This window comes from Limanda limanda, chromosome 11, assembly GCF_963576545.1.
Source record: "Limanda limanda chromosome 11, fLimLim1.1, whole genome shotgun sequence".
Classification (NCBI taxonomy): domain Eukaryota; kingdom Metazoa; phylum Chordata; class Actinopteri; order Pleuronectiformes; family Pleuronectidae; genus Limanda; species Limanda limanda.
Genome location: NC_083646.1, coordinates 9642770 through 9668184, shown reverse-complemented (window position 1 = coordinate 9668184; position 25415 = coordinate 9642770). Strand labels below are relative to the sequence as shown.

Sequence of the window (25415 nt, the reverse complement as noted above, 5' to 3'; positions counted from 1 at the left end):
TGTTGAGCTCTTCTCATCTGCACGTCTCAGGAAGAGAAGAACAATGAACCTGTTGTTTTTACTTTGCGTTCTTTGTGTGACCTTTACAGGTAAGAAGCAAGACCTTTGACATATTAACTGTTTTGTGGTTGTAGAAAAGTCGTGTTAACCTTTGTTTTTTTTTAACCAACGAAATTGAATTATTTTGACAACTGTTTGCAAAAAAAATCCAAAACAATCTGGAATATAAGACTCCAAGAAATGAAAAGAGACCTTCAATAGTTAATGATACAAAGTCTCCTTTATGGTCCGTCTTTAATTTGTCTCCCCCAGGTTTGTGTGAAGGCAGTGGGGTGTTGGTTGACGATCTGCTGAATGCAACTGTAGGAGGGAAGGTGCTATTCACCACAAAGCTGACGCCACAAGATCCACCTGTGACTTTCCAAACTGTGATCTGGAACTTTAATACTAGTAGAATAATAAGCTTCAGCGCAACTGTGATTAACACTACACCAGGGTATGAAGACAGGATCACCCCCTTCATATCTAGTGGATCCCTGGAGCTCAGGAATTTGGCTCTTACTGACAGTGGAGAATACAGAGTTAGCATTATAACATCTGACCTTAACAGTCAATCAGGAAGCACCACACTGATGATATATGGTAAGTACATATTCAATTCCAGCAATGAATGTGTGTGTTTGTCTCCGCAAACTTAAAAATTATGCATTATCATTGAAAACAGAATCTGTTGAGTCCCACATGTTATTATAAAGAAGCTTATTGAGGCTTTTATTGACCTCTTCAACATACTGTTTAGATTATTGGGCCAGTTTTTAGTCTCACTTTGCTTCATTTCAATTATCTACAGACGCAGCTGTGAGAGCTGTAGAAATAACAACAATGAGTAAAGAGTAGTGGCCTCGCTGCTGTTACTGAAACATCTCCTTCCACCACCAGACCTGAAGTCTCCAAACAATTACTGAATTCAACATCTAATGTTTTCATACAAAAGGCAAACAAATCTATGTTTTTAAAAATGATTTTGTTTTGTGAAAAAAGTGTTAAAACTAAAACTATGAGGGAGTTAGTTCACCATTGACCTTTTGCTGTTTAGGGGCGTGTCAACAGGGCAAAACAGACAATTGCCTTGCATCTGAATTCAGGGGGCCCCAGACAATGTCTGATGTTAGTCCACAGCAAACACAATTTTGTGAGAACCCTTTAATTTCTATGATCGTAGAGGAGAATGCAACAAGGCCCAATAACTGTTCTGGAAGTTTTCTGAAAGCTGGTGAAAGGAGGACTCAGGCAGCAGCTGATGTCTTATGCAGAAGATTTTAATGTAGACTTGATGCATCAAGGAATCCAGAAGGTGGAACAATAAACAAACGCTAACAGATTATCATGAGCAATTATCGACCCCCAGTCTGAAGATGTCTCCCACAGCATCCCAGTATATCTTCCTTTACTTGCATCACCCATCCCAACAGCACATCTATGAATGGTTAGCATTGCTGTCACTCTATGTTACATGTGGGTGTTTGCATATTATTGGATAGTTAAGTCTAAAGTATGCATTCCTAAATCAAATTATGTCCTTACATCTTGCCACTGATAAAATACGCAAAAAAGTTGAAGTTATTGAGAGGAGAATTTGGTGAGAGGATGAGTTGGTGCCTCGTTGTCTGGCGTATTTGAACATTTCTGTATAATAACAATGCCAAGGTTTGGTTGAAGATAAGAAAAAAGTGAATGTGTGTCACAGATGATGGTGTTACGGATTATTTGTTACGATTTTCATGATTTTCACTTCATTTGGTTGGTGCATTATTGCTTATAGGCTCAGCAGGATTAAATCAAACCTCAAACATCAGATATAAGATATAACAGATGGAAATAATTCCTCCTCATTGTAGTGTTGTCTTTTACATTTGTTTCCCCTTTATCTTCTCCGCCCACAGAGCCAGTCTCCAATGTGACAACAACCAGCAGCCCAGACTTGGTAGAGTTCATCAGCTCCTTCCATCTGTCCTGTTCCTCCTCTGGAACTTCGCTCTCCTTCCTCTGGCTGAACGGCAGCTCAGAGTTCACAGCCAGCGACAGAGTTCAGCTCACTGATGGGGGCTCCAATCTCACCATCTTCAATGTGACCCGTTACGACCAGGGAATGTTCAGGTGTCGTGTGGTAAATCCTGTCAGTAACGGCACCAGTGATCCAGTGTTCCTCTCCGTCAGCTGTGAGTGAATAACCTGCACCTCACTACGAGTCAGGGTGTGGGCCCTACGCCTTTTCATTTCTCTTGCAACTAACGTTACATCTTGTTGATTTTCTTCTCTGCTGTTGTTCTACTTTCAGTTGGCCCAGAAAATACAAGTTTTAATCTGTCTCCATCTCAACTTTGGAGTGGATTGGAGACAAACTGTCTGTTTCTGGACCAGAGCTCAAACTGCTCAACATTAAAATGAACCAGACTGGGAACTACAGCTGTGAGGCCTCTAACAACAAAACTCACAGAAGTCAGACATCTCAGCCTGTATTCATCTCTGTACTACGTAAGTTTGAGTCAAAGTTTTTCATGGGTTCTTTCAGGCCTAAAAAAAGGACTCTATTTCCTGCAAAAAACTGAGCTTGTTTCCACTTCCTTCAGTTGGCTCAAAAACACCCGACTAATGGCAAAACACTTTACGTTTTAAATGTGTCAACTGTTTGAGAAACCTGTGGTTTTAAAGAAGCACTTTATCATGTCTCCACATCGACAGCCAGTCTTTCGGCCTCTTCCTCTGAACACAATGTCTCTAGAACACCTCAACGGAATTCCTTCACATTTGGCAGCAACCTTCACTCAGATTCAAGGAAGAACGAATCAGGATAAAAGTCAAAGGTCAATGATCAAGATCACTGTGACCTCACATAACCCATCTTTTAGCCTTGTGAGCGCGTTTTCCCAAGAGTTTCTGACAGAATCGTGCATGATGCGATATGGGTTGACAGAGGTCAAAGGTCACAGTGGCCTCACAAAATATGGTTTTGGCCTCTTTTACATGATATCTCAAGTTTGCCTTGGGGGAATTCATTTCAGTTTTGACCAGTTGTCGCTTGGACTCAGCGATTAACTATTCAAAGTTAAAAGGTTACGGTGACCTCATATGAGTCTAAAAATAATGTATGTGGCCTGAAACACAGCTGGTTGGCCGTGGTAAAAAAACGCACGGCAGTAATTCTATAGTCTTCTCCATTATTTTGTGACACTATCTTCTGACCTTGTAGTAAAGTCAAGGTTTTCTGATTTATTCAATTCAATATTATCAGTATAGATAGAGTATAGGTAGTTAAAATCTGTCAATGTAAGAATAGCAGGTGGACAATCAGCAGTTTACCTCTTCACAAGTTCCTTTATATTCATACCTTTGTCAACTCTCAGGTGCATTTGTTCCTGTTTTCATATTCGTCTCACAAAATCCTTAATCTTGTCTCCAATAGAGAGAATATCAGGTGCTTCTGTCAAATCCACAACAAACCCGGCAGTTGAGGGAAACTCTGTGAACCTAACCTGTGAGGCCACTGGCTCAGTCTTCAGCAGACAGTGGATGATAAACGGCTCTGATCTGATCCAGACTGACACCATGACACTTAACAGCGAGAAGAGCGTGTTGTCTTTTAAGCCACTGAAGAGAACGAACAGCGGAGAATATTCCTGCAAAATCACGAACCCCATCAACAGTGATGAAGCTAAATACAACATGGTTGTAAACTGTAAGTATCACGTTCGTGCACATTTACCCCTTGTTTTTGCGGCTGTGATGAAACTATAAATCTCTGTGTGTCTTTCAGACGGACCAGGAAGTGTCCAAATCACTGGTCCACGTGAAATAAATGTGAAACACACCTTAACATTGACCTGCTCCGCTGATTCTACACCATCGGCTTCTTACACATGGTTTCTGAACACGATAGAGATACTCAGCGATTCGGCCGTGTTCACTAAAGACGTCACTGAGTTTTCTGACGGTGGATCCTACACCTGCACAGCAGCGAATTATGTAACAGGGAGAAGGTCAACCGCAGAACATGCATTGTCTGTGATAGGTAACGAGATGTGAATATACAAATGACAACAGTCTCACATTATTATACCTAACTATATCAACTACTCTGAAGATAAAACTAATCTTAGAAAGTTTTAAATCATGTTCGAATGATTTCTCTTTTTAATTTAGTCAAACAACCTCCAAGTTCTTCCGCTGGTTGCATTGCTGGAATAATAATTGCCTGCTGTCTTATTGTTGGACTTTGTGCTGGTGGATTATATTTTGTTTCTCGAAGAAGGTAAGTGACCAACAGCTTTGTAATAAGTCACTGATTGTTGTATTTGTGTCTTAGCCAAGTCATGACAAACAATGCTGGAAAATTGTTAAGTTTAACATCTACTATTCACCTACAAAACATGTTTTTTTTTTACTTTAAATGATTAACTTAAGATACTGCATTTCTCTTTATTACTGTAATCAAGCACTAAAATTAGTTTTGCTAATGTCAAGCTTCATTGATGCAGCTCAGATAATGCATGACTGTATATAATAATGATTAATTCTCCCTCTAAACAGAAAACAGCCAAACAATCTGTCTCATGGAGACATCAGAACAGGTGAGTTAATACCAAGTTTATGTTGTACTTGTGTATTTATGCATTATTATTTATTCCCTTGATTGATTTCCTCTTATCACTGTTTCTACCCCAGGTTCTACAGGAGGTGGAAGGCAGAACAGCGTGGCATCGTCAAGTAATCAGGTAAAAATAATCAGTGGATTCACTTTCACTCAAGTAGCTCAGAAGTGTCAGTTCACCTTTAAAATATCAAACCATCATTGAATATGTCAATATTCCAATAAACGTGAAGTAAAGGGGAAACAAAAATACATACAGTTTTATAATTAAAGTAGCTGACTTTACCCCAATGGGATTCAGTCCATGTTATGTCTCTGTTGTGTTTTAGAGGCAAAAAAATGGCAAAGCTACAATTCTGCATCTCACAAAATCCTTAATTAATTATTACTATATTGACTGTAATCATAGTATTAAACAATGTGCCTTGAGTAGCATGAAATTCTAAAATTAGACTGCAAGACCTTTAATTCAGTTTTACTTTTACAATTAGCTTTCACATATTAGTGGGCAAATTATGGGTGACACGGTGGTGCAGTCGTTAGGGGTTAGGGGTTATGGTTGTATGTGCTTTTGCTTGGGTTCCCCCAGGTTCCCCGGCTTCCTCTCGCTTTGGTTAATTGGAGACTCTACATTGTCAGTAGGTGTCAGTGTGAATGGTTGTTTGTGTCTGTTAACTGTCCCTGCGATCTGCTCTCACCCTATGTCAGCTGACAAACCAACTTTACACCAGGGAAGCAGATATTCAAAGTTGCCTAACATTTATTTGTATTCACTCACTTTATCATCTTTTGCAGGATGTTATCTACGAAGACATTGATTTCTTAAGGAACCAAGATGGTGGGACGGTGCACCTGGAGTTACAGAAAAACTCCTCCTCATATCCTGAGGTCAAAGTGAACAACAGACTTCCTGCAGCATCCTCTACTGACGCCGATATGGAGCAAATGAAGGAGGCCGCTCCACAGTCTGATGCAAACTGTGCACAGACTGATGCTCAGGACCCAATGACCTGATCCCAGTGGATACGGTGGAACAGAGGAGGCTAGAGTGTCACCAGACCAACACACACTTCTCTGTCCATTGTTTGTTTGCATAGTTGTAACCGTTTTCCAATAGTTTTGTTTATTGCTTTATCTGCCCTCTGTCAATGCAAATGTTAATTGAATTGCTGTCTTAAATTTTTGCTTTACATAATGTTGACACTGCTTTGACCTATCTTGTAACAAATTAGAATTAGGGCTGGGCACGTTAACTCGTTTCAATCGAGTTAACTCAAGTGATGAGTTAACTCGATTAATTATTTTATCTCGCATTAACTCAAGTTTGATTATTTATTGTTTTATTATGAAAGTCAGGCTTTCATTTTGTGAAAGTCTGTTGCTGACTGCTGCAGAACAGGAAAAAAGAAAACAATTGGCGGATAAACAATCGAATTAACTCATCACTTGAGTTAACTCGATTAAAACGAGTTAACTTGCCCAGCCCTAATTAGAATCAAAGTTAAAGGTCAATGATCAAGGTCACAGTGACCTCACAAAACCCTTCTTTTAGCCTTTTGAGAAAATGAGATGAAACTCTGTTAAATAGTCCCTAACTTATTATTGTCTGCTGTTTGACTTTGACCTGTATACATAGTTGGCAGCTGTGACCAAAAACCACACTATGAATCTGGTATCTTTGAACCAAACAGGAAAGTTGTCAGCTGGAATCTCAACAAAGGTGGTTGGTGGCTCCATCTCCGCTAAAAACTTAAAAGAATGAGTAATGTAGATAATGATTGAACTGATTGAAATTGGTAAATGACACCTACTCATATTATACTCTGCCAATCAGTTGTTCTTGAGCACTTAAGTTCCAGTTTCTGTTGTCTTCTTCTGAACTGTGATTATCTTTCTACTAGTGTTTGAGTTCCTGTTTGCTGTCAATATTTTACGGCAAAGACTTTTTGGCAACGTTGGCTGAATCTCTGTTGCAGCACAAGGGCGCCTCCTGGTGGAACGTAAGAGCAGCGCTGGATGTTGCCTGATAGTGTTCATAAGCTCACAACAGTTTTTTAATAAAAGGTTGTAACAGTGACACCATGACAGGATGTTATCAGGCTGCTGCTGGTGTTAAAGAACATGAGACACGTTGTCATCTTGTTGAAGGTTGAATGACACTAGAACAAATTATGTCAGGTCTGTTGTGCGACACCGGGGAAGTCGCGTAGTGTGAAGATTTATTTATTAAAACAGGATTTGAAATCAGCCGTGAGACAAACAGATGATTTTAAACCAATAATATCTCATTCATTTGTTTGATTATAGAATAAAAATACATTGTAACAAGGCTGTGACTCAATAAATACAATTAAACTAATAACGACTGCCACAGTTTTGTATAACCAAAGAACTGGAAATAATACAAACACAAAAGGTTATTGATTAGTCATTTATTATTTTACATTTCATACACATTAGAAACTCGATGGGGCAGAGCAGTAATATCCTACAGATGTAACTGTTCAGTCTATTTCCAGAGACACAATGCAGTGTTTAGATCAACATGAGTCCCACCAAGCTCAGGACAGTGCAAACCATTGTGGAAATAGACCCACTGATGGTAGTGGATGAGTCTGGATCAGAAAAAGAAAGACATTACTCTACAAATAGAGGCACAACATGTGAAAGAGAGAAAGAGAGCTCAAGTACCATGCAGCTTGTGGACCTCAGAGGTCTCCAGACCAGTGACAGAGTTTTGGGCAGTGCAGGTGTACTTCCCCAGGTGCCTCTCTTCCATCTCGTGGATGAAGTGCACAGGCCCGTATATCAGCATGTGTTTGAATCTCTAGTAGTAAGTCGCCCTTGGCAGCGAGTCAGCAGAGCACCTCAGAGTGACCCTCTCCTCCATTTCTGCTTCGATTGGCGTCTGATGGATTATCGGTCTGTCAGGTCCATCTGCACGGATAAGGAAGGAGATCATAAAGAAGGCTGAAAAAAGTAGCTTGAGCAGCTGAATGTTAATAAAGAAAAAATGTAAGTACATACAGAAGACTTTGAGACTACAAATGGTTGTTTCAAAACTGATATCATTGCTGACATTACAGTGAAACCCTCCAGTATCCATCCAGTCCAATGGGCTGATGGACAACACTCTGTTGCCCTCGTGAAAACTGAATCTGCCTCCAGGAGCAACAGGTTTTCCATCTTTCGTCCAATCTATGCTCACCAAGCCGTTGGCATCACAGGCTAGTTTCACAGAGGTTTTACCCTCTATTAAGTTCTCTGTGGGACAGGCCATGGAGGGTATCGACACCTTCGCTGTGCACAAAGGAATAAATGAAAGTAAAAAAGACAATGAGACACCATATACCAAACAAGGTGACCCAATGTGTCCTTAGACTCAGACTTCTCATTCCAAACACATTGATAAAACACAAGCATTATTTCAACCTTTTTAAAGAGGTGATGGATTTGTGCATCTCACTTACTCAATACTTCCAGCTTGGCAGTTCCTTGAATCTGCTCTCCTCCATTTGGGATTATCATCAACTCGTATTCTCCACTGTCTTTCTCTGTCAGATTACTCAGCACCAGAGATCCAGTGGATTTATCTACTTCAACCCGGTTCTCGTATCCTTGTCCCACGACTTCCGCAGTGGTGGAAGTGATCACATTGGTGGTGCCGTTGAAGCCCCAGGTCAGTGCCAGGAACGTCTCAGTGCTCGGTTTGACAGATGTTGTGAAGGTCACGCTCCCTCCTGTTATCCCGCGAAAGACGTCAACAGTGACGAAACCGGCTCCATGGCAGAGACCTGCTGAGACATGCATGTATCAACCAACATGTCACAACTTTTAATTCTATCATTGTCTATCATAAATTCAGCGGGAAATGGGAGGAGAGAATGGAAGAATATTCGCATCAATTGACGAGGTTTAATTATAGAAATTAAACCTCTTCTATTATATCTAAACTTATTCCAGCAGTTGATCTGATCATGTAACACTATTTCTTGTTTACTGGGAATGATTAAAAAGGAACTTACTATGATGAAGCTGAATATACAAAATATTTTAGGACCTGTTAGGAGAAAGTGTGATATGCAAGTTTTGTTTGCGTGTTTATTTGAATTATTACATTTCTAAAACGTTTTCGTTAGAAGGACAGAAAATACTTTTCAGATAAGGTATTTTTAAAGTTATTCATATAATTGTCGCTCCTATGTTTTGTCCTGGTGAACTTTGATGTTCAAGTTTCACCAGAAGAGGGAAACATGTTGCAGCCTCTCCACCACAGACTTGAATGTGTTGCTGCAGATTCATTGGGTTGCTCTCATGGTGCAAAGGTTGTTGGAACAGTGTCAGTGTTGAGCTCTTCTCATCTGCACGTCTCAGGAAGAAGGAACAATGAACCTGTTGTTTTTACTTTGCGTTCTTTGTGTGACCTTTACAGGTAAGAAGCAAGACCTTTGACATATTAACTGTTTTGTGGTTGTAGAAAAGTCGTGTTAACCTTTGTTTTTTTTAACCAACGAAATTGAATTATTATGAAAACTGTCTGCAACAAAATCCAAAACAATCCGGAATATAAGACTCCAAGAAATGAAAATAGATGTTCATTATTTAATGATACAAAGTCTCCTTTACGGTCTTTCTTTAATTTGTCTCTTACAGGTTTGTGTGAAGGCGCTGGGGTGTTGGTTGACGATCTGCTGACTGGACCTGTAGGAGGAATGGTGATATTCACCACTACGCTGACGCCACAAGAACCACCTGTGACTTTCCGAAGTGTGATCTGGAACTTTGAGAGTACTAACATAATAACCTCAATCCAAGGAGTGAATACAATTACACCAGGGTATGAAGACAGGATCGCCCTCTTCATATCTACTGGATCCCTGAAGCTCATGAATTTGGCTCTTAATGACGGTGGAGAATACAGTGTTAACATTCAAACACCTGACGGTGTAACTCAAACAGGAAACACCTCACTGAGGATATATGGTGAGCACATATTCATTTCCATTAATAAATGTGTGTGTTTTTCTCCGCAAACTTAGCAATTAGGCATTTTCATTGAAAACAGAATCTGTTAAGTTTCGCATGTTATTATAAAGAAGCTTATTGAGGCTTTTATTGACCTCTTCGACAAACTGTTTAGATAATTGAGGCAGTTTTTAGTCTCACATGGCTTCATTTGACTTATCTACAGACACAGCTGTGAGACCTGTAGAAATAACAACAATGAGTAAAGAGTAGTGGCCTCGCTGCTGTTACTGAAACATCTCCTTCCACCACCAGGACTGAAGTCTCCCTAACACTTAGTGAATTCAACATCTAATGTTTTCATACAATAGTTGAAAAGGCAAAAAAATCTATGTTTTTGAAAATGATTTTGTTTTGTGAAAAAAGTGTTAAAACTAAAACTGGGAGCTAGTTCAACAATGGACCTTTGCTGTTTAAGGGCGTGCCAACAGGGCAAAGCAGACAATTGCCTGGCATCCCAATCTAGGGGGCCCCAGACAATATTAGCTGATGTTAGTCCACAGCAAAGACATTTTTTTGAGAGCCCCTTAAATTCTATGATTGTAGAAGAGAATGCAACAAGAACCAATAACTGTTCTGGAAGTTTTCTGAAAGCTGGTGAAAGGAGAACTCAGGCAGCAGCTGATGTCTTGTTCAAAATATTGTAATGTAGACTTGATGCATCAAGGAGAACAGAAGGTGGAACAATAAACAAACGCTAACGGATTAACATGAGCAATTATCGACCCCAAGTCTGAAGATGTCTCCCACAGCATCCCAGTATATCTTCCACTACTTGCATCACCCATCCCAACAGCACATCCATGAATGGCTAGAATTGCTGTCACTCTCAATGTTACATGTAGGTGTTTGCATCCTATTGGACAGTTAGGTCTAAAGTTTGCATTCCTAAATCAAATTATGTCCTTACATCTTGCCACTGATAAAATATTCTTTATTCAATAAAAAAGTTGAAGTTCAGTCAGACAACTCACGTTTGAACATTTATTGCAGCATTACAACAGATTTAGTGTTTGGCGTCTAGGCTCCAACTTAATCACTCCCCCATATGATTACACAGGAATGATGGGAGTGATGAGCAAATACTTGTAACCCCCCGGTTGGAGCCTACAGGTGGATGCTGGGGTGGTGGAGGGGCTGAAGCAACAGGTGGCAATACTGCAGCAGCAGTGCGAGCAAGAGGGGTTAATTGGACATGTCTCTCTCTGGTTAAATAGATAAACCTGATAAAGTGGGTGTGTACTATAGATGGTTGTGGAGTGTGAGGTATGTCACGTGACGTATGTAAAATGATTGGCGCAGGGCAGCTCGAGTTGCCTGCCAGAACAAGCTCGCCGGCGTCGCCACATTTGTTGAGAGGAGAAGTTGGTGCCTCTCTGTCTGGCGTATTTGAAAATTCCTGTACAATAACGATGTCAAGGTTTGGTTGAAGATAACAAAAAATGAATGTGTGTCACAGATTAAGATACATTTATTTGTCCCAAACACATGCACAGACATGCAAAGCACACTCATGCAATTGTAGGGAAATTTAACCTCTGCTTTTAACCCATCTGGTGCAGGACACACAGAGCAGTGGGCAGCCATGTACGGCGCCCGGGGAGCAGATTTTGGGGGAGTAAGGTGCCTTGCTCAGGGGCACTAGACAGGGTAGGGAGAATCCTCTTGGATTTTTGGACAGATCAATCCAGGTTCGTCTTTTTGTTGTTTCTCCGTGGAGTCGAACCAGAGAAGAACTAGAGACCTTTTTCTGCCCATAGTCCAAGTTTCTGCCACTAGTCCACCGCCTGATGGTGGCGTTACGGATTATTTGTTACGATTTTCATGATTTTCACTTCATTTAATTGATGCATTATTGCTTTCAGGCTCAGCAGGATTAAATCAAACCTCAAACATCAGATATAACTTTAATGGTTCAGATATAAATCATTCCTCCTCATTGTAGTGTTTACATTTGTTTCCCCTTTATCTCCTCCGCCCACAGAGCCAGTCTCCAATGTGATGACAACAACCAGCAGCCCAGACTTGGTAGAGTTCATCAGCTCCGTCCATCTGTCCTGCTCCTCCTCTGGAACTTCGCTCTCCTTCCTCTGGCTGAACGGCAGCTCAGAGTTCACAGCCAGCGACAGAGTCACTGATGAGGGCTCCAAACTCACTATTTTCAATGTGACCCGTTACGACCAGGGACCGTTTAGCTGTCGTGTCGTAAATCCTGTCAGTAACGTCACCAGTGATCCAGTGTTCCTCTCCGTCAGCTGTGAGTGAATAACCTGCATCTCACTACGAGTCAGGGTGTGGGTCCTACACCTTTTCATTTCTCTTGCAACTAATGTTACATCTTGTTGATTTTCTTCTCTGCTGTTGTCCTACTTTCAGTTGGCCCAGAAAATACAAGATTAAATCTGTCTCAATCTCAACTTTATTATGAGGACGGCTCAAACGTCAGCCTGACGTGCTCAGCTGTCTCCAGACCTCCTGCTCACTTTCAGTGGATTGGAGACAAACTGTCTGTTTCTGGACCAGAGCTCAAACTGCTCAACATTAAAATGAACCAGACTGGGAACTACAGCTGTGAGGCCTCTAACAACAAAACTCACAGAAGTCAGACATCTCAGCCTGTATTCATCTCTGTACTACGTAAGTTTGAGTCAAAGTTTTTCTGGGGTTGTTTCAGGGCTAAAAAAAGGAATCTATTTCCTTCAAAAAACTGAGCTTGTTTCCACTTCCTTCAGTTGGCTCAAAAACACTCGACTAATTGAGCACTTTATCATGTCTTCACATCGACAGCCAGTTGTCCGGCCTCTTCCTCTGAACACAATGTCTCTAGAACACCTCAACAGAATTCCTTTAAATTTGGCAGCAACCTTCACTCAGATTCAAGGAACAACAAATTAGAATCAAAGTTAAAGGTCAATGATCAAGGTCACTGTGACCTCACAAAACCCTTCTTTTAGCCTTGTGAGCGTGTTAACCCAAGAGTGTCTTACAGAATCGTGCGTGATGTGATTTGGGTTGACATAGGTCAAAGGTCACAGTGGCCTCTCAAAACATGGTTTTGGCCTCTTTATCATGATATCTCAAGTTTGCATTTAGGGAATTTATTTCAATTTTGACCAGTTGTTGGTTGACCGTGGTAAAAAAACACACGGCAGTAATTCTATAGTCTTCTCCATTATTTTGTGACACTATCTTCTGACCTTGTAGTAAAGTCAGGGTTGTGTGATTTATTCAATTCAATAGTATGAGTATAGAAAGAGTATAGGTAGTTTAAAACTGTCAATGTAAGAATAGCAGATGGACAATCAGCAGTTTACCTCTTCACAAGTTCCTTTATATTAATACATTCGTCAACTCTCAGGTGCATTTGTTTCATATTCATTTCACAAAATCCTTTATCTTGTCTCCAACAGAGAGAATATCAGGTGCTTCTGTCAAATCCACAGCAAACCCGGCAGTTGAGGGAAACTCTGTGAACCTAACCTGTGAGGCCGCTGGCTCAGTCTTCAGCAGACAGTGGATGATAAACGACTCCGATCTGATCCAGACCGACACCATGACACTTAACAACGAAAAGAGCGTGTTGTCTTTTCAGCCACTGAAGAGAACGAACAACGGAAAATATTCCTGCAAAATCACGAACCCCATCAACAGTGATAAGGCTGAATACAACATGGTTGTAAACTGTAAGTATCACGTTCGAGCACATTTTCCCCTTGTTTGTGATTAAACTACAAATCTCTGTGTGTCTTTCAGACGGACCAGGAAGTGTCCAAATCACTGGTCCACATGAGATAAATGTGAAACACACCTTAACATTAACCTGCTCCGCTGAGTCCACACCATCGGCTACTTACACCTGGTTTCTGAACAAGACAGAGATACTCAGCCATTCTGCCGTGTTCACTAAAGACGTCACTGAGTTTTCTGACGGTGGATCCTACACCTGCACAGCAACGAATTATGTAACAGGGAGAAGGTCAACCGCAGAACATGCATTGTCCGTGATAGGTAACGAGATGTGAATATACAAATGACAACAGGCTCACATTATTATACCTAACTATATCAACTAATCTGAGGATAAAAGTAATCTTAGAAAGTTTTAAATCATTTTCGAATTATTTCTGTTTTTAAATTAGTCAAACAACCTCCAAGTTGTAACTCTGGTTGCATTGCTGGAATAGTAATCGCTTGCTGTCTCATCGTTGGACTTTGTGCTGGTGGATTATATTTTGTTTCTCGAAGAAGGTAAGTGACCAACAGCTTTGTAATAAGTCACCAATTGGTGTTTTGCGAAATTGATATTTCTCTTTATTACTGTAATCAAGCACTAAAATTAGTTTTGCTAATGTCAAGCTTCATTTTTGCAGCTCATATAATGCATAGTCATAATATTATTATTATTTATTATAGTATATAATAACAACTCATTCTCCCTCTAAATAGAAAACAGCAAAACAATCTGTCTCATGGAGACACCAGAACTGGTGAGTTAATAACAAGTTTGTGTAGTACTTGTGTATTTATGCATTATGATTTATTCCCTTGATTGATTTCCTTTAATCACTGTTTATATCCCAGGTTCTACAGGAGGTGGAAGGCAGAACAACGTGGCATCGTCAAGTAATCAGGTAAAAAGTCATTAGTGGGTTCACTTTCACTCAAGAAGCTCAGAAGTGTCAGTTCACTTTTAAAATATCCAACCGTCATTGAATATCTCAATATTCCAACAAACGTGAAGAAAAGGGGGAAAAAAACTACATACAGTTTTATATTTAAAGTAGCTGACTTTACCCCAATGGGATTCAGTCCATGTTATGTCTGTTTTGTGTTTTAGAGGCATCAAATGGCAAAATCTAACATTCTGCATCTCACAAAATCCTTCATTAATTATTACTATATTAACTGTAATCATAGTGCATTTCAATGAATGAACTTCTAAAATTAAACTGCAGGACCTTTATTTGAGATTTTTTTTACAATTAGCTTTCACATATTAGTGGGCAAATTATGGGTGACACGGTGGTGCAGTCGTTAGGGGTTAGGGGTTATGGTTGTTTGTGCTTTTGCTTGGGTTTCCTCCACGATCCCCGGCTTCCTCTCGCTTTGGTTAATTGGAGACTCTACATTGTCAGTAGGTGTGAGTGTGAATTGTTGCTTGTGTCTGTTTACTGTCCCTGCGATACGCTCTCAACCTATGTCAGTTGAAAAAACAACTTTACACCAGGGAGCACATATTCAAAGTTGCCTAACATTTATTCGTATTCACTCACTTCATCATCTTTTGCAGGATGAGATCTATGAAGACATTGATTTGGAGCAACCAAGGGAGGCCGCTCCACAGTCTGGTACACACTATGCACAGACTGATTCTCAGGAACCAATGACCTGATCCCAGTGGATACGGTGGAACAGAGGAGGTTAAAGTGTCACCAGACCAACACACACTTCTCTCTCCTTTTTTTGTTAGCATAGTTTGTAACTGTTTTCCAATAGCTTTGTTTATTGCTTTATCTGCCCTCTGTTAATGCAAATGTTAGTTGAATTGGTGTCATACCTTTTTGCTTTGCATTATGTTGACACTGCTATGACCTATCTCCTAACAAATTAGAATCAAAGTTAAAGGTCAAGGATCAAGGTCACTGTGACCTCACAAAACCCTTCTTTTTAGCCTTGTGAGAAAATTAGATGAAACTCTGTTAATTAGTCCCTAACGTATTATTGTCTGCTGTTTGGCGTTGACCTGTATATGTAGTTGGCAGCACCAAAAACAACACAATGAATCTGGTGACTTTGACCAAATACCAAGCAATTTGACCTAGTGTGTCCTTAAAGCAGATCCATTACAATTGTTTTTCAGACTTCTCATTCCAAACACATTGATAAAACACAAGCATTATTTGAACCTTTTTAAAGAGGAGTTGGCTTCGTAGTGAGTATTTCATGGTGTATTCTCAGTTTGGTTCCTCTTCTGATGTTGTGTGACCTTCTGGCTCCTGTGTTAGTGCGACAATGGAACAACTGTCCTGAAGATTATCTGTAATAAATGAATGTCATCAAGAAGTCCACAGGCCTGCCATGCTTAATTATTACCTACACTAAACTTTGGTTATTGTTGCCGCACTGACTAACGTAAGCTAATAAAACAACTGCATATCAGAAATTATGATAATGATCCTTCATCAGCTCATCGTGAGAGAGACTACAGCCCTCTGAGATGGACACTTAGAAGGCACAGACTTTCTTTGAGCTCAATGCTCATGTTTTTTATAAACACACTCACAGAACTTTGTGTGTTTTCATGGTTGAACCAGGATCAAAACATTTCAAGACTGACAATATTTTACAAATAAGGCAAAAGTGAAAAGGAATCAAATATTATCAATAAAAGCTTAACCTACGTGCAGTACTGTGCACACTTGCCTGTTTGTGACAGTGTAAACTATAAGCTAAGGTTTGTTTTATCATACTTACAGTTAGGTCCATAAATATTTGGACATTGACACAATTGTCATCATTTTGGCTCTTTACACCACCACAATGGATTTTATATGAAACAATCAAGATGTGATTTCAGTGCAGACTTTCAGCTTTAATTTGAGGGTATTTACATCCAAATCAGGTGAACGGTGTAGGTATTACAACACATTTTATATGTGGCACACCCTTTTTAAGGGACCAAAAGTAATTGGACAATTGGCTGCTCAGCTGTTCCATGGCCAGGTGTGTGTTATTCCCTCGTTATTTCATTGACAAGGAGCAGATAAAAAGTCTAGAGTTCATTTCAGGTGTGGTATTTGTGTTTGGAATCTGTTGCTGTCAACTCTCAATATGAAGTCCAAAGAGCTGTCACTATCAGTGAAGCAAACCATCATTAGGCTGAAAAATCGAAACAAACCTATCAGAGGGATAGTAAAAACATTAGGTGTGGCCAAATCAACTGTTTGGTACATTCTTAAATAGAAAGAAAGCACTGGTGAGCTAAGCAACACCAAAAGACCAGGAAGACCACGGAAAACAACTGTGGTGGATGACAGAAGAATTATTTCCCTGGTGAAGAAAAACCCCTTCACAACAGTTGGCCAGATCAAGAACCCTCTCCAGGAGGTAGGCGTATATGTGTCAAAGTCAACAATCAAGAGAAGACTTCACCAGAGTAAATACAAAGGGTTCACCACAATATGTAAACCATTGGTGAGCCTCAAAAAACAGGAAGACCAGATTAGAGTTTGCCAAAAAACATCTAAAAGAGCCTGTACAGTTCTGGAACAACATCATATGGACAGATGAGACAAAGATCAACTTGTTCCAGAATGATGGGAAGAGAGGAGTATGGCGAAGGGAAGGAACTGCTCATGATCCAAAGCATACCACCTCATCAGTGAAGCATGTTGGAGGTAGTGTTATGGCGTGGGTATGTATGGCTGCCAGAACTGGTTCCCTTGTATTTATTGATGATGTGACTTCTGACAAAAGCATTAGGATTAACTCTGAAGTGTTTCAGGCAATATTATCTGCTCATATTCAACCAAATGCTTAAGAAGTCATTGGACGGCGCTTCACAGTAGAGATGAACAATGCCCAGAAGCATACTGCGAAAGCAAGCAAAGAGTTTTTTAAGGCAAAGAAGTGGAATGTTGTGCAATGGCCAAGTCAATCACCTGACCTGAATCCAATTGAGCATGCATTTCACTTGCTGAAGACAAAATTGAAGACATAAAATGTGTTGTAATTCCTACACCGTTAACCTAATTTGGATGTAAATACCCTCAATTTAAAGCTGAAAGTCTGCACTTAAAGCACATCTTGATTGTTTCATTCAAAATCCATTGTGGTGGTGTAAAGAGCCAAAATTATGAAAATTGTGTCAATGTCCAAATATTTCTGGACCTAACTGTATTATGGCATTTCAACTTAACTTAAAGTAAAGTGAGCGATAAATGGGAGGAGAGAATGGAGGAATATCCGCAGTAATTGAAACTCAGCCTTTTTTTATGATATTAAAAATAATAATTTTAATATCTGAGCAGTTTCAGATATCAAGATTTACGAACCTACTTTTGTTACCTTACTTAGATTTATTCCCAAAACTGCTCTGGAATACATTTGTATTGAGATTATAGAAATTCAACCTCTTCTATAATATTTAAACTTATTCCAGGAGTTGATCTAATTAAGTATCACTATTTCCTGTTTACTGGGAATGATTAAAAAGCAACTTACTATGATGAAGCTGAATATAGAAAATATTTTAGGACCTGTTAGGAGAAAGTGTGAGATGCAAGTTTTGTTTGGGTGTTTATTTGAATTAGTACATTCCAGAAATGCTTTGTATATAATGTGTTTTTAAAAATATTCATAGAATTTTCGCTCCTATGTTTTGTCCTGGTGAACTTCGAGTTTCACCAGAAGCGGGAGACATGTTGCAGCCTCTCCACGACAGACTTGAACGGTTGCTGCAGATTCATTGGGTTGCTCTCATGGTGCAAAGGTTGTTGGAACAGTGTCAGTGTTGAGCTCGTCTCATCTGCACATCTCAGGAAGAGGGAACAATGAACCTGTTGTTTTTACTTTGCGTTCTTTGTGTGATCTTTACAGGTAAGAAGCAAGACCTTCGACATATTCACTGTTTTGTTAACGAAATTGAATTATTGTCACAGCTATTTTCAACAAAATCCATTACAATCTGGAATATAAGACTCCAAACGATGGAAATATACGTTCAATAGTTAATGATACAAAGTCTCCTTTACGGTCCGTCTTTAATTTGTCTCCTCCAGGTTTGTGTGAAGGCTTTGGGGTGTTGGTCGACGATCTGCTGAATGCACCTGTAGAAGGGAAGGTGCTATTCACCACAAAGCTGACACCACAAGATCCACCTGTGACTATCAACCTTGTGTTGTGGAGCCTTTATCTTAGTCCCATAATATCCTTCAGCGCAGGTGGGAACACAGTTACACCAGGGTATGAAGACAGGATCACCCTCTTCATATCTACTGGATCCCTGGAGCTCAGGAATTTGGCTCTTAATGAAAGTGGAGAATACAGAGTTACCATTATAACATCTGGTGAAACCCACTTAGGAAGCACCAGACTGATGATATATGGTGAGCACATATTCAATTTCAGCAATAAATGTGTGTGTTTGTCTCTGCAAAATTATGCATTTTCATTGAAAACAGAATCTGTTCAGTCCCACATGTAATTATAAAGAAGCTTATTGAGGCTTATATTGACCTCTTCGACATACTGTTTAGATTATTGAGGCAGTTTTTAGTCTCACATGGTTTCATTTCAATTATCTACAGATGCAGCTGTGGGAGCTGTAGAAATAACAACATTGAGTAAAGAGTAGTGGCCTCGCTGCTGTTACTGAAACATCTCCTTCCACCACCAGGACTGAAGTCTCCCAAACAATTACTGAATTCAAAATCTAATGTTTCATACAAAAGGCAAAAAAAACTATGTTTTAAAAACAAAAACTATTTAGAAGTTAGTTCAACAATGGACCTTAGCTGTTAAAAGGTTTGTCAACAGGGCAAAGTATACAATTGCCTTGCATCCCAATTAAGGGGGCCCCAGACAATAGCAGATGTTAGTCCACAGCAAAGACGCTTTTTTGAGAACCCCTTAAATTCTATGATCATAGAGGAGAATACAACAAGGCCCCATAACTGTTCTGGAAGTTTTCTGCAGTCTAATTTTAGTCTAACTTGCATCACCCATCCCAACAGCACATCTATGACTGGCTAGAATTGCTGTCACTCTCTATGTTACATGTAGGTGTTTGCATCCTATTGGATAGTTAAGTCTTAAGTATGCGTTCCGAAATCAAAATATGTCCTTACATCTTGCCACTGATAGGTTTTGGTTTGGTTGAAGATAAGAAAAAATGAATGTGTGTCACAGATGGTGGTGTTACGGATTATTTGTTATTTTTATCATGATTTTCACTTAATTTGGTTGGTGCATTATTGCTTTCAGGCTCAGCAGGATTAAATCAAACCTCAAACATCAGATATAACTTTCATGGATTCAGATGGAAATCATTCCTCTTCATTGTAGTGTTGGCTTTTACATTTGTTTCCCCTTTATCTCATCCGCCCACAGAGCAAGTCTCCAATGTGATGATAACAACCAGCAGCCCAGACTTGGTAGAGTTCATCAGCTCCGTCTATCTGTCCTGCTCCTCCTCTGGATCCTCGATCTCCTTCCTCTGGCTGAACAGCAGCTCGGAGGTCACAGCCAGCGACAGAGTTCAGCTCACTGATCGGGGCTCCAATCTCATTATTTTCAATGTGACCCGTTACGACCAGGGACCGTACAGCTGTCTTGTGGTAAATCCTGTCAGTAACGGCACCAGTGATCCAGTGTTCCTCTCCGTCAGCTGTGAGTGAATAACCTGCACCTCACTAGGAGTCAGGGTGTGGGTCCTACATCTTTTCATTTCTCTTGCAACTAACGTTACAACTTGTTGATTGTCTTCTCTGCTGTTGTTCTACTTTCAGTTGGCCCAGAAAATACACGTTTAAATCTGTCTCCATCTCAACTTTATTATGAGAACGGCTCGAACGTCAGCCTGACGTGCTCAGCTGACTCCAGACCTCCTGCTCACTTTCAGTGGATTGGAGGCGAACTGTCTGTTTCTGGAGCAGAGCTCAAACTGCTCCACATTAAAACGAGCCAGACTGGGAACTACAGCTGTGAGGCCTATAACAACAAAACTAAGAGAACTCAGACATCTCAGCCTGTATTCATCTCTGTGCTACGTAAGTTTGAGTCAAAGTTTTTCTGGGGTTCTTTCAGGCCTAACTAAGGAATCTATTTCCTACAAAAAACTGAGCTTGTTTCCACATCCTTCTGTTGGCTCAAAAACACCCGACTAATTGCAAAACACGTTAAGTTTTAAATGTGTCAACTGTTTGAGAAACCTGTGGTTTTAAAGAAGCACTTCATCATGTCTCCACATCGACAGCCAGTCGTCCGGCCTCTTTATCTGAACACAATGTCTCTAGAACACCTCAACGGAATTCCTTCACATTTGGCAGCAACCTTCACTCAGATTCAAGGAAGAACAAATTAGAATAAAATCAAAGGTCAAAGATCAAGATCACTGTGACCTCACAGAACCCTTCTTTTAACCTTGTCACCGCGTTTTCCCAAGAGTGTCTGACAGCGTGATGCGATTTGGGTTGACACTGGTCAAAGGTCACAGTGGCCTCACAAAATATCATTTTGGCCTCTTTAACATGATATATCAGGTTTACCTTGAGGGAATTTATTGCAATTATGACCAGTTGTGAGTATATTATGAGTATATCATATATTATGAGTATATAAAGAGTATAATAAAGTTTAAAACTGTCAATGTTAGAAAAGCAGATGGACAATCAGCAGTTTACCTCTTCACAAGTTCTTCTATTTTTATAAACTCAGTCAACTCTCTGGTGCATTTGTTCTTGTTTTCATATTCATCTCACAAAATCCTTTATCTTGTCTCCAACAGAGAGAATATCAGGTGCTTCTGTCAAATCCACAACAAACCAGGCAGTTGAGGGAAACTCTGTGAACCTAACCTGTGAGGCCGCTGGCTCAGTCTTCAGCAGACAGTGGATGATAAACGGCTCTGATCTGATCCAGACCGACACCATGACACTTAACAGCGAGAAGAGCGTGTTGTCTTTTCAGCCTCTGAAGAGAACGAACAGCGGAAAATATTCCTGCAAAATCACGAACTCCATCAACAGTGATAAGGCTGAATACAACATGCTTGTAAAATGTACGTACCACATTCATGCACATTTTACCCTTGTTTGTGAGACTGTGATGAAACTACAAATCTCTGTGTGTCTTTCAGACGGACCAGGAAGTGTCCAATTCACTGGTCCACGTGAGATAGATGTGAAACACACCTTAACATTAACCTGCTCCGCTGAGTCCACACCATCGGCTTCTTACACCTGGTCTCTAAACACGACAGAGATACTCAGCGATTCTGCCGTGTTCACTAAAGACTTCACTGAGTTTTCTGACGGTGGATCCTACACCTGCACAGCAACGAATAATGTAACAGGGAGAAGGTCAACCGCAGAACATGCATTGTCTGTGATAGGTAACGAGATGTGAATATACAAATGACAACAGCCTCACATTATTATGACTAACTATATCAACTACTCTGAAGATAAAACTAATCTTAGAAAGTTTGAAAGTTTGAAATAATTTTCGAATGATTTCTGTTTTTAATTTAGTCAAACAACTTCCAAGTTGTAACTCTGGTTGCATTGCTGGAATAATAATCGCTTGCTGTCTCATCGTTGGACTTTGTGCTGGTGGATTGTATTTTGTTTCTCGAAGAAGGTAAGTGACCAACAGCTTTGTAATAAGTCACCGATTGATGTATTTGTGTCTTAGCCAAGTCATGATGCTGGAAAGTTGTCAAGTCTACTATTCAACTACAAAACATGTTTTTTTAACTTTAAATGATTAACTTAAGATACTGTATTTCTCTTAATTACTGTAATCAAACACTAAAATTAGTTTTTCTAATGTCAAGCTTCATTTTTGCAGCTCATATAATGCATAGTCATACTACTATTATTATGTATTATAGTATATAATAACTCATTCTCCCTCTAAACAGAAAACAGCGAAAAAATCGGTCTCATGGAGACACCAGAACAGGTGAGTTAATAACAAGTTTGTGTAGTACTTGGGTATTTATGCATTATTATTTATTCCCTTGATTGATTTCCTTTAATCACTGTTTCTACCCCAGGTTCTACAGGAGGTGGAAGGCAGAACAGCGTGGCATCGTCAAGTAATCAGGTAAAAATCATCAGTGGGTTCACTTTCACTTAAGAAGCTTAGAAGTGTCAGTTCACCTTTAAAATATCAAACCGTCATTGAATATGTCAATATTCCAATAAACGTGAAGTAAAGGGGAAACAAAACTACATAGAGTTTTATAATTATAGTAGCTGACTTAACCCCAATGGGATTCAGTCCATGTTATGTCTGTGTTATTTTTTAGCGGCATAAAATGGCTAAATCTAAAATTCTGCATCTCACAAAATCCTTTATTAAATATTACTATATTAACTGTAATCATAGTATTAAACAATATGCATTAAGTTGCATGAAATTCTAAAATTAGACTGCAGGACCTTTATTTTAGATTTTGTTTTACAATTGTTCTTTCAGATATTAGTGGGCAAATTATGGGTGACATGGTGTAGCAGTCGTTAGGGGTTAGGGGTTAGGGTTGTTTGTGCCCGGCTTCCTCTTGCTTTGGTTAATTGGAGACTCTACATTGTCAGTAGGTGTGAGTGTGAATGGTTGTTTGTGTCTGTTTACTGTCCCTGCGATACGCTCTCACCCTATGTCAGCTGACAAACCAACTTTACACCAGGGAAGCAAATATTCACATTTGCCACAACATATATTTCTATTCACTCACTTTATCATCTTTTGCAGGATGTGATCTACGAAGACATCGATTTCTTAAAGAACCAAGAGGGTGGGACGGTGCAGCCAGAGTTAGAGAAAAACTCCTCCTAATATCCTGAGGTCAAAGTGAACAACAGACTTCCTGCAGCATCCTCCACTGACGCCCATGTGGAGCAAATGAAGGAAGCCGCTCCACAGTCTGGTGCAAACTGTGCACAGGCTGATGCTCAGGACCCAATGACCTGATCCCAGTGGATACGGTGGAACAGAGGCAGATAAAGTGTCACCAGACCAACACACACTTCCCTGTCCTTTGTTTGTTTGCATAGTTTGTAACAGTTTTCCAATAGTTTTGTTTATTACTTTATCCGCGCTCTGTCAATGCAAATGTTAGTTGAATTGCTGTCTTAGATTTTTCCTTTGCATACTGTTGACACTGCTATGACCTATCTTCTAACAAATTAGAATCAAAGTTAAAGATCAATGATCAAGGTCACTGTGACCTCACAAAACCCTTATTTTAGCCTTGTGAGAAAATGAGATGAAACTCTGTCAAATAGTCCCTAACTCATTATTGTCTGCTGTTTGGCGTTGACCTGTATACGTAGTGGGCAGCTGCGACCAAAAACCACACTATGAATCTGGTGACTTTGAACCAAACAGGAAAGTTGTCAGCTGGAATCTCAACAAATGTGATTGGTGGCTCCAGCTCTGCAAAAACCTTAAAAAGATGAGTAGTGTAGATAATGATTGAACTGATTGAAATTGGTAAATGACACCTACACCTATTATACTCTGCCAATCAGTTGTCCTTGAGCACTTAAGTTACAGTTGCTAGTGTCTTCCTCTGAACTGTGATTGTCTTTCTACTGTTGTTTGAGTTCCTGTTTGCTGTCAATATTTTCACGGCAGACTCTTTGGAAACGTTGGCTGATGCTCTGTTGTAGCACAAGGGCGCCTCCTTGTGGAACGTAAGAACAGAGCTGGATGTTGCCTGATAGTGTTTATAAGCACACAACAGTTTTTTAATAAAAGTTTGAAACAGTGACACCATGACAAGATGTTTTCAGGCTGCTGCTGGTGATAAAGAACATGAGACACGTTATCATGTTGTTGAAGGTTGAATGACACTAGAACAAATGATGTCAGGTCTGTTGTCCGTCACCTGGGAAGTCGCGTAGTGTGAAGATTTATTTATTAAAACTGGATTTGAAATCAGCCGTGACACAAACAGATGAATTTAAAGTAATAATATATCATTTATGTGTTTGATCATAGAATAAAAAGACATTGTAACAAGGCTGTGACTCAATAAATACAATTAAACTAATAACAACTGTCACAGTTTTGTACAACCAAAGAACTGGAAATAATACAAACACAAAAGATTATTGAGAAGTCATTTATCATTTTACATTTCATCCACATTAGAAACTCGATGGGGCAGAGCAGTAATATTCTACAGAAGTAACTGTTCAGTGTATTTCCACAGACACAATGCAGTCTTTAGATCAACATGAGTCCCACCAAGCTCAGGACAGTGCAAACCATTGTGGAAATAGACCCACTGATGGTAGTGGATGAGTCTGGATCAGAAAAAGAAAGACATTACTCTACAAACAGATGCACGGCATGCGAAAGAAAGAAAGAGAGCTCAAGTACCATGCAGTTTGTGGACCTCAGAGGTCTCCAGACCAGTGACAGAGTTTTGGGCGGTGCAGGTGTTCCTCCCCAGGTGCCTCTCTTCCATCTCGTGGATGAAGTGCACAGGCCCGTATATCAGCATGTGTTTGAATCTCCAGTAGTAAGTCGCCCTTGGCAGCGAGTCAGCAGAGCACCTCAGAGTGACCCTCTCCTCCATCTCTGCTTCGATTGGCGTCTGATCGATTATCGGTCTGTTAGGTCCATCTGCACGGATGAGGAAGGAGATTTTTAAGAAGGCTGAAAAAAGGAGCTTGAGCAGCTGAATGTTAATAAAGAAAAAATTTAAGTACATACAGAAGACTTTGAGACAGCAAATGGCTGTTTCAAAACTGATATCATTGCTGACGTTACAGAGAAACCCTCCAGTATCCATCCGGTCCACTGGGCTGATGGACAGCACTCTGTTGCCCTCGTGAAAACTGAATCTGCCTCCAGGAGCAACAGGTTTTCCATCTTTCTTCCACTCTCTGCTCACCAAGCCGTTAGCATCACACGCTAGTTTCACAGAGGTTTTACCCTCTATTAAGTTCCCTGTGGGACAGGCCATGGTGGGTTTTGACACTTGGGCTGTGCACAAAGGAATAAATCA

The 25415-nt window shown here is 40.0% G+C and overlaps 1 protein-coding gene across 1 annotated transcript; it reads left to right on the top strand.

Moving 5' to 3' along the window:
- Nucleotides 1–23233, top strand: LOC133013946 (carcinoembryonic antigen-related cell adhesion molecule 5-like). Its single transcript, XM_061081030.1, has 17 exons — nt 1–89; nt 313–642; nt 11658–11930; nt 12050–12310; nt 13084–13356; nt 13427–13681; nt 13813–13921; nt 14120–14160; nt 14255–14304; nt 14964–15021; nt 18191–18271; nt 18454–18780; nt 19784–20062; nt 20182–20442; nt 21180–21452; nt 22452–22501; nt 23150–23233. The coding sequence occupies exons 1-17, from the start codon at nt 44–46 to the stop codon at nt 23231–23233; spliced, it is 3051 nt and encodes a 1016-aa protein (XP_060937013.1). The 5' UTR covers nt 1–43.
- Nucleotides 23234–25415: the final 2182 nt, after the last annotated feature.

What these genes read in the sequence shown, in the direction of transcription:
- LOC133013946 (XM_061081030.1), top strand. Translation starts at nt 44, where the DNA reads ATGAACCTGTTGTTTTTACTTTGCGTTCTTTGTGTGACCTTTACAG. An exon ending in CACCAGACTGATGATATATG is followed by an intron (nt 18,781 to 19,783) that starts GTGAGCACATAT and finishes ATCCGCCCACAG; the next exon opens with AGCAAGTCTCCAATGTGATG. An exon ending in ATACAACATGCTTGTAAAAT is followed by an intron (nt 21,453 to 22,451) that starts GTACGTACCACA and finishes TTTCTACCCCAG; the next exon opens with GTTCTACAGGAGGTGGAAGG.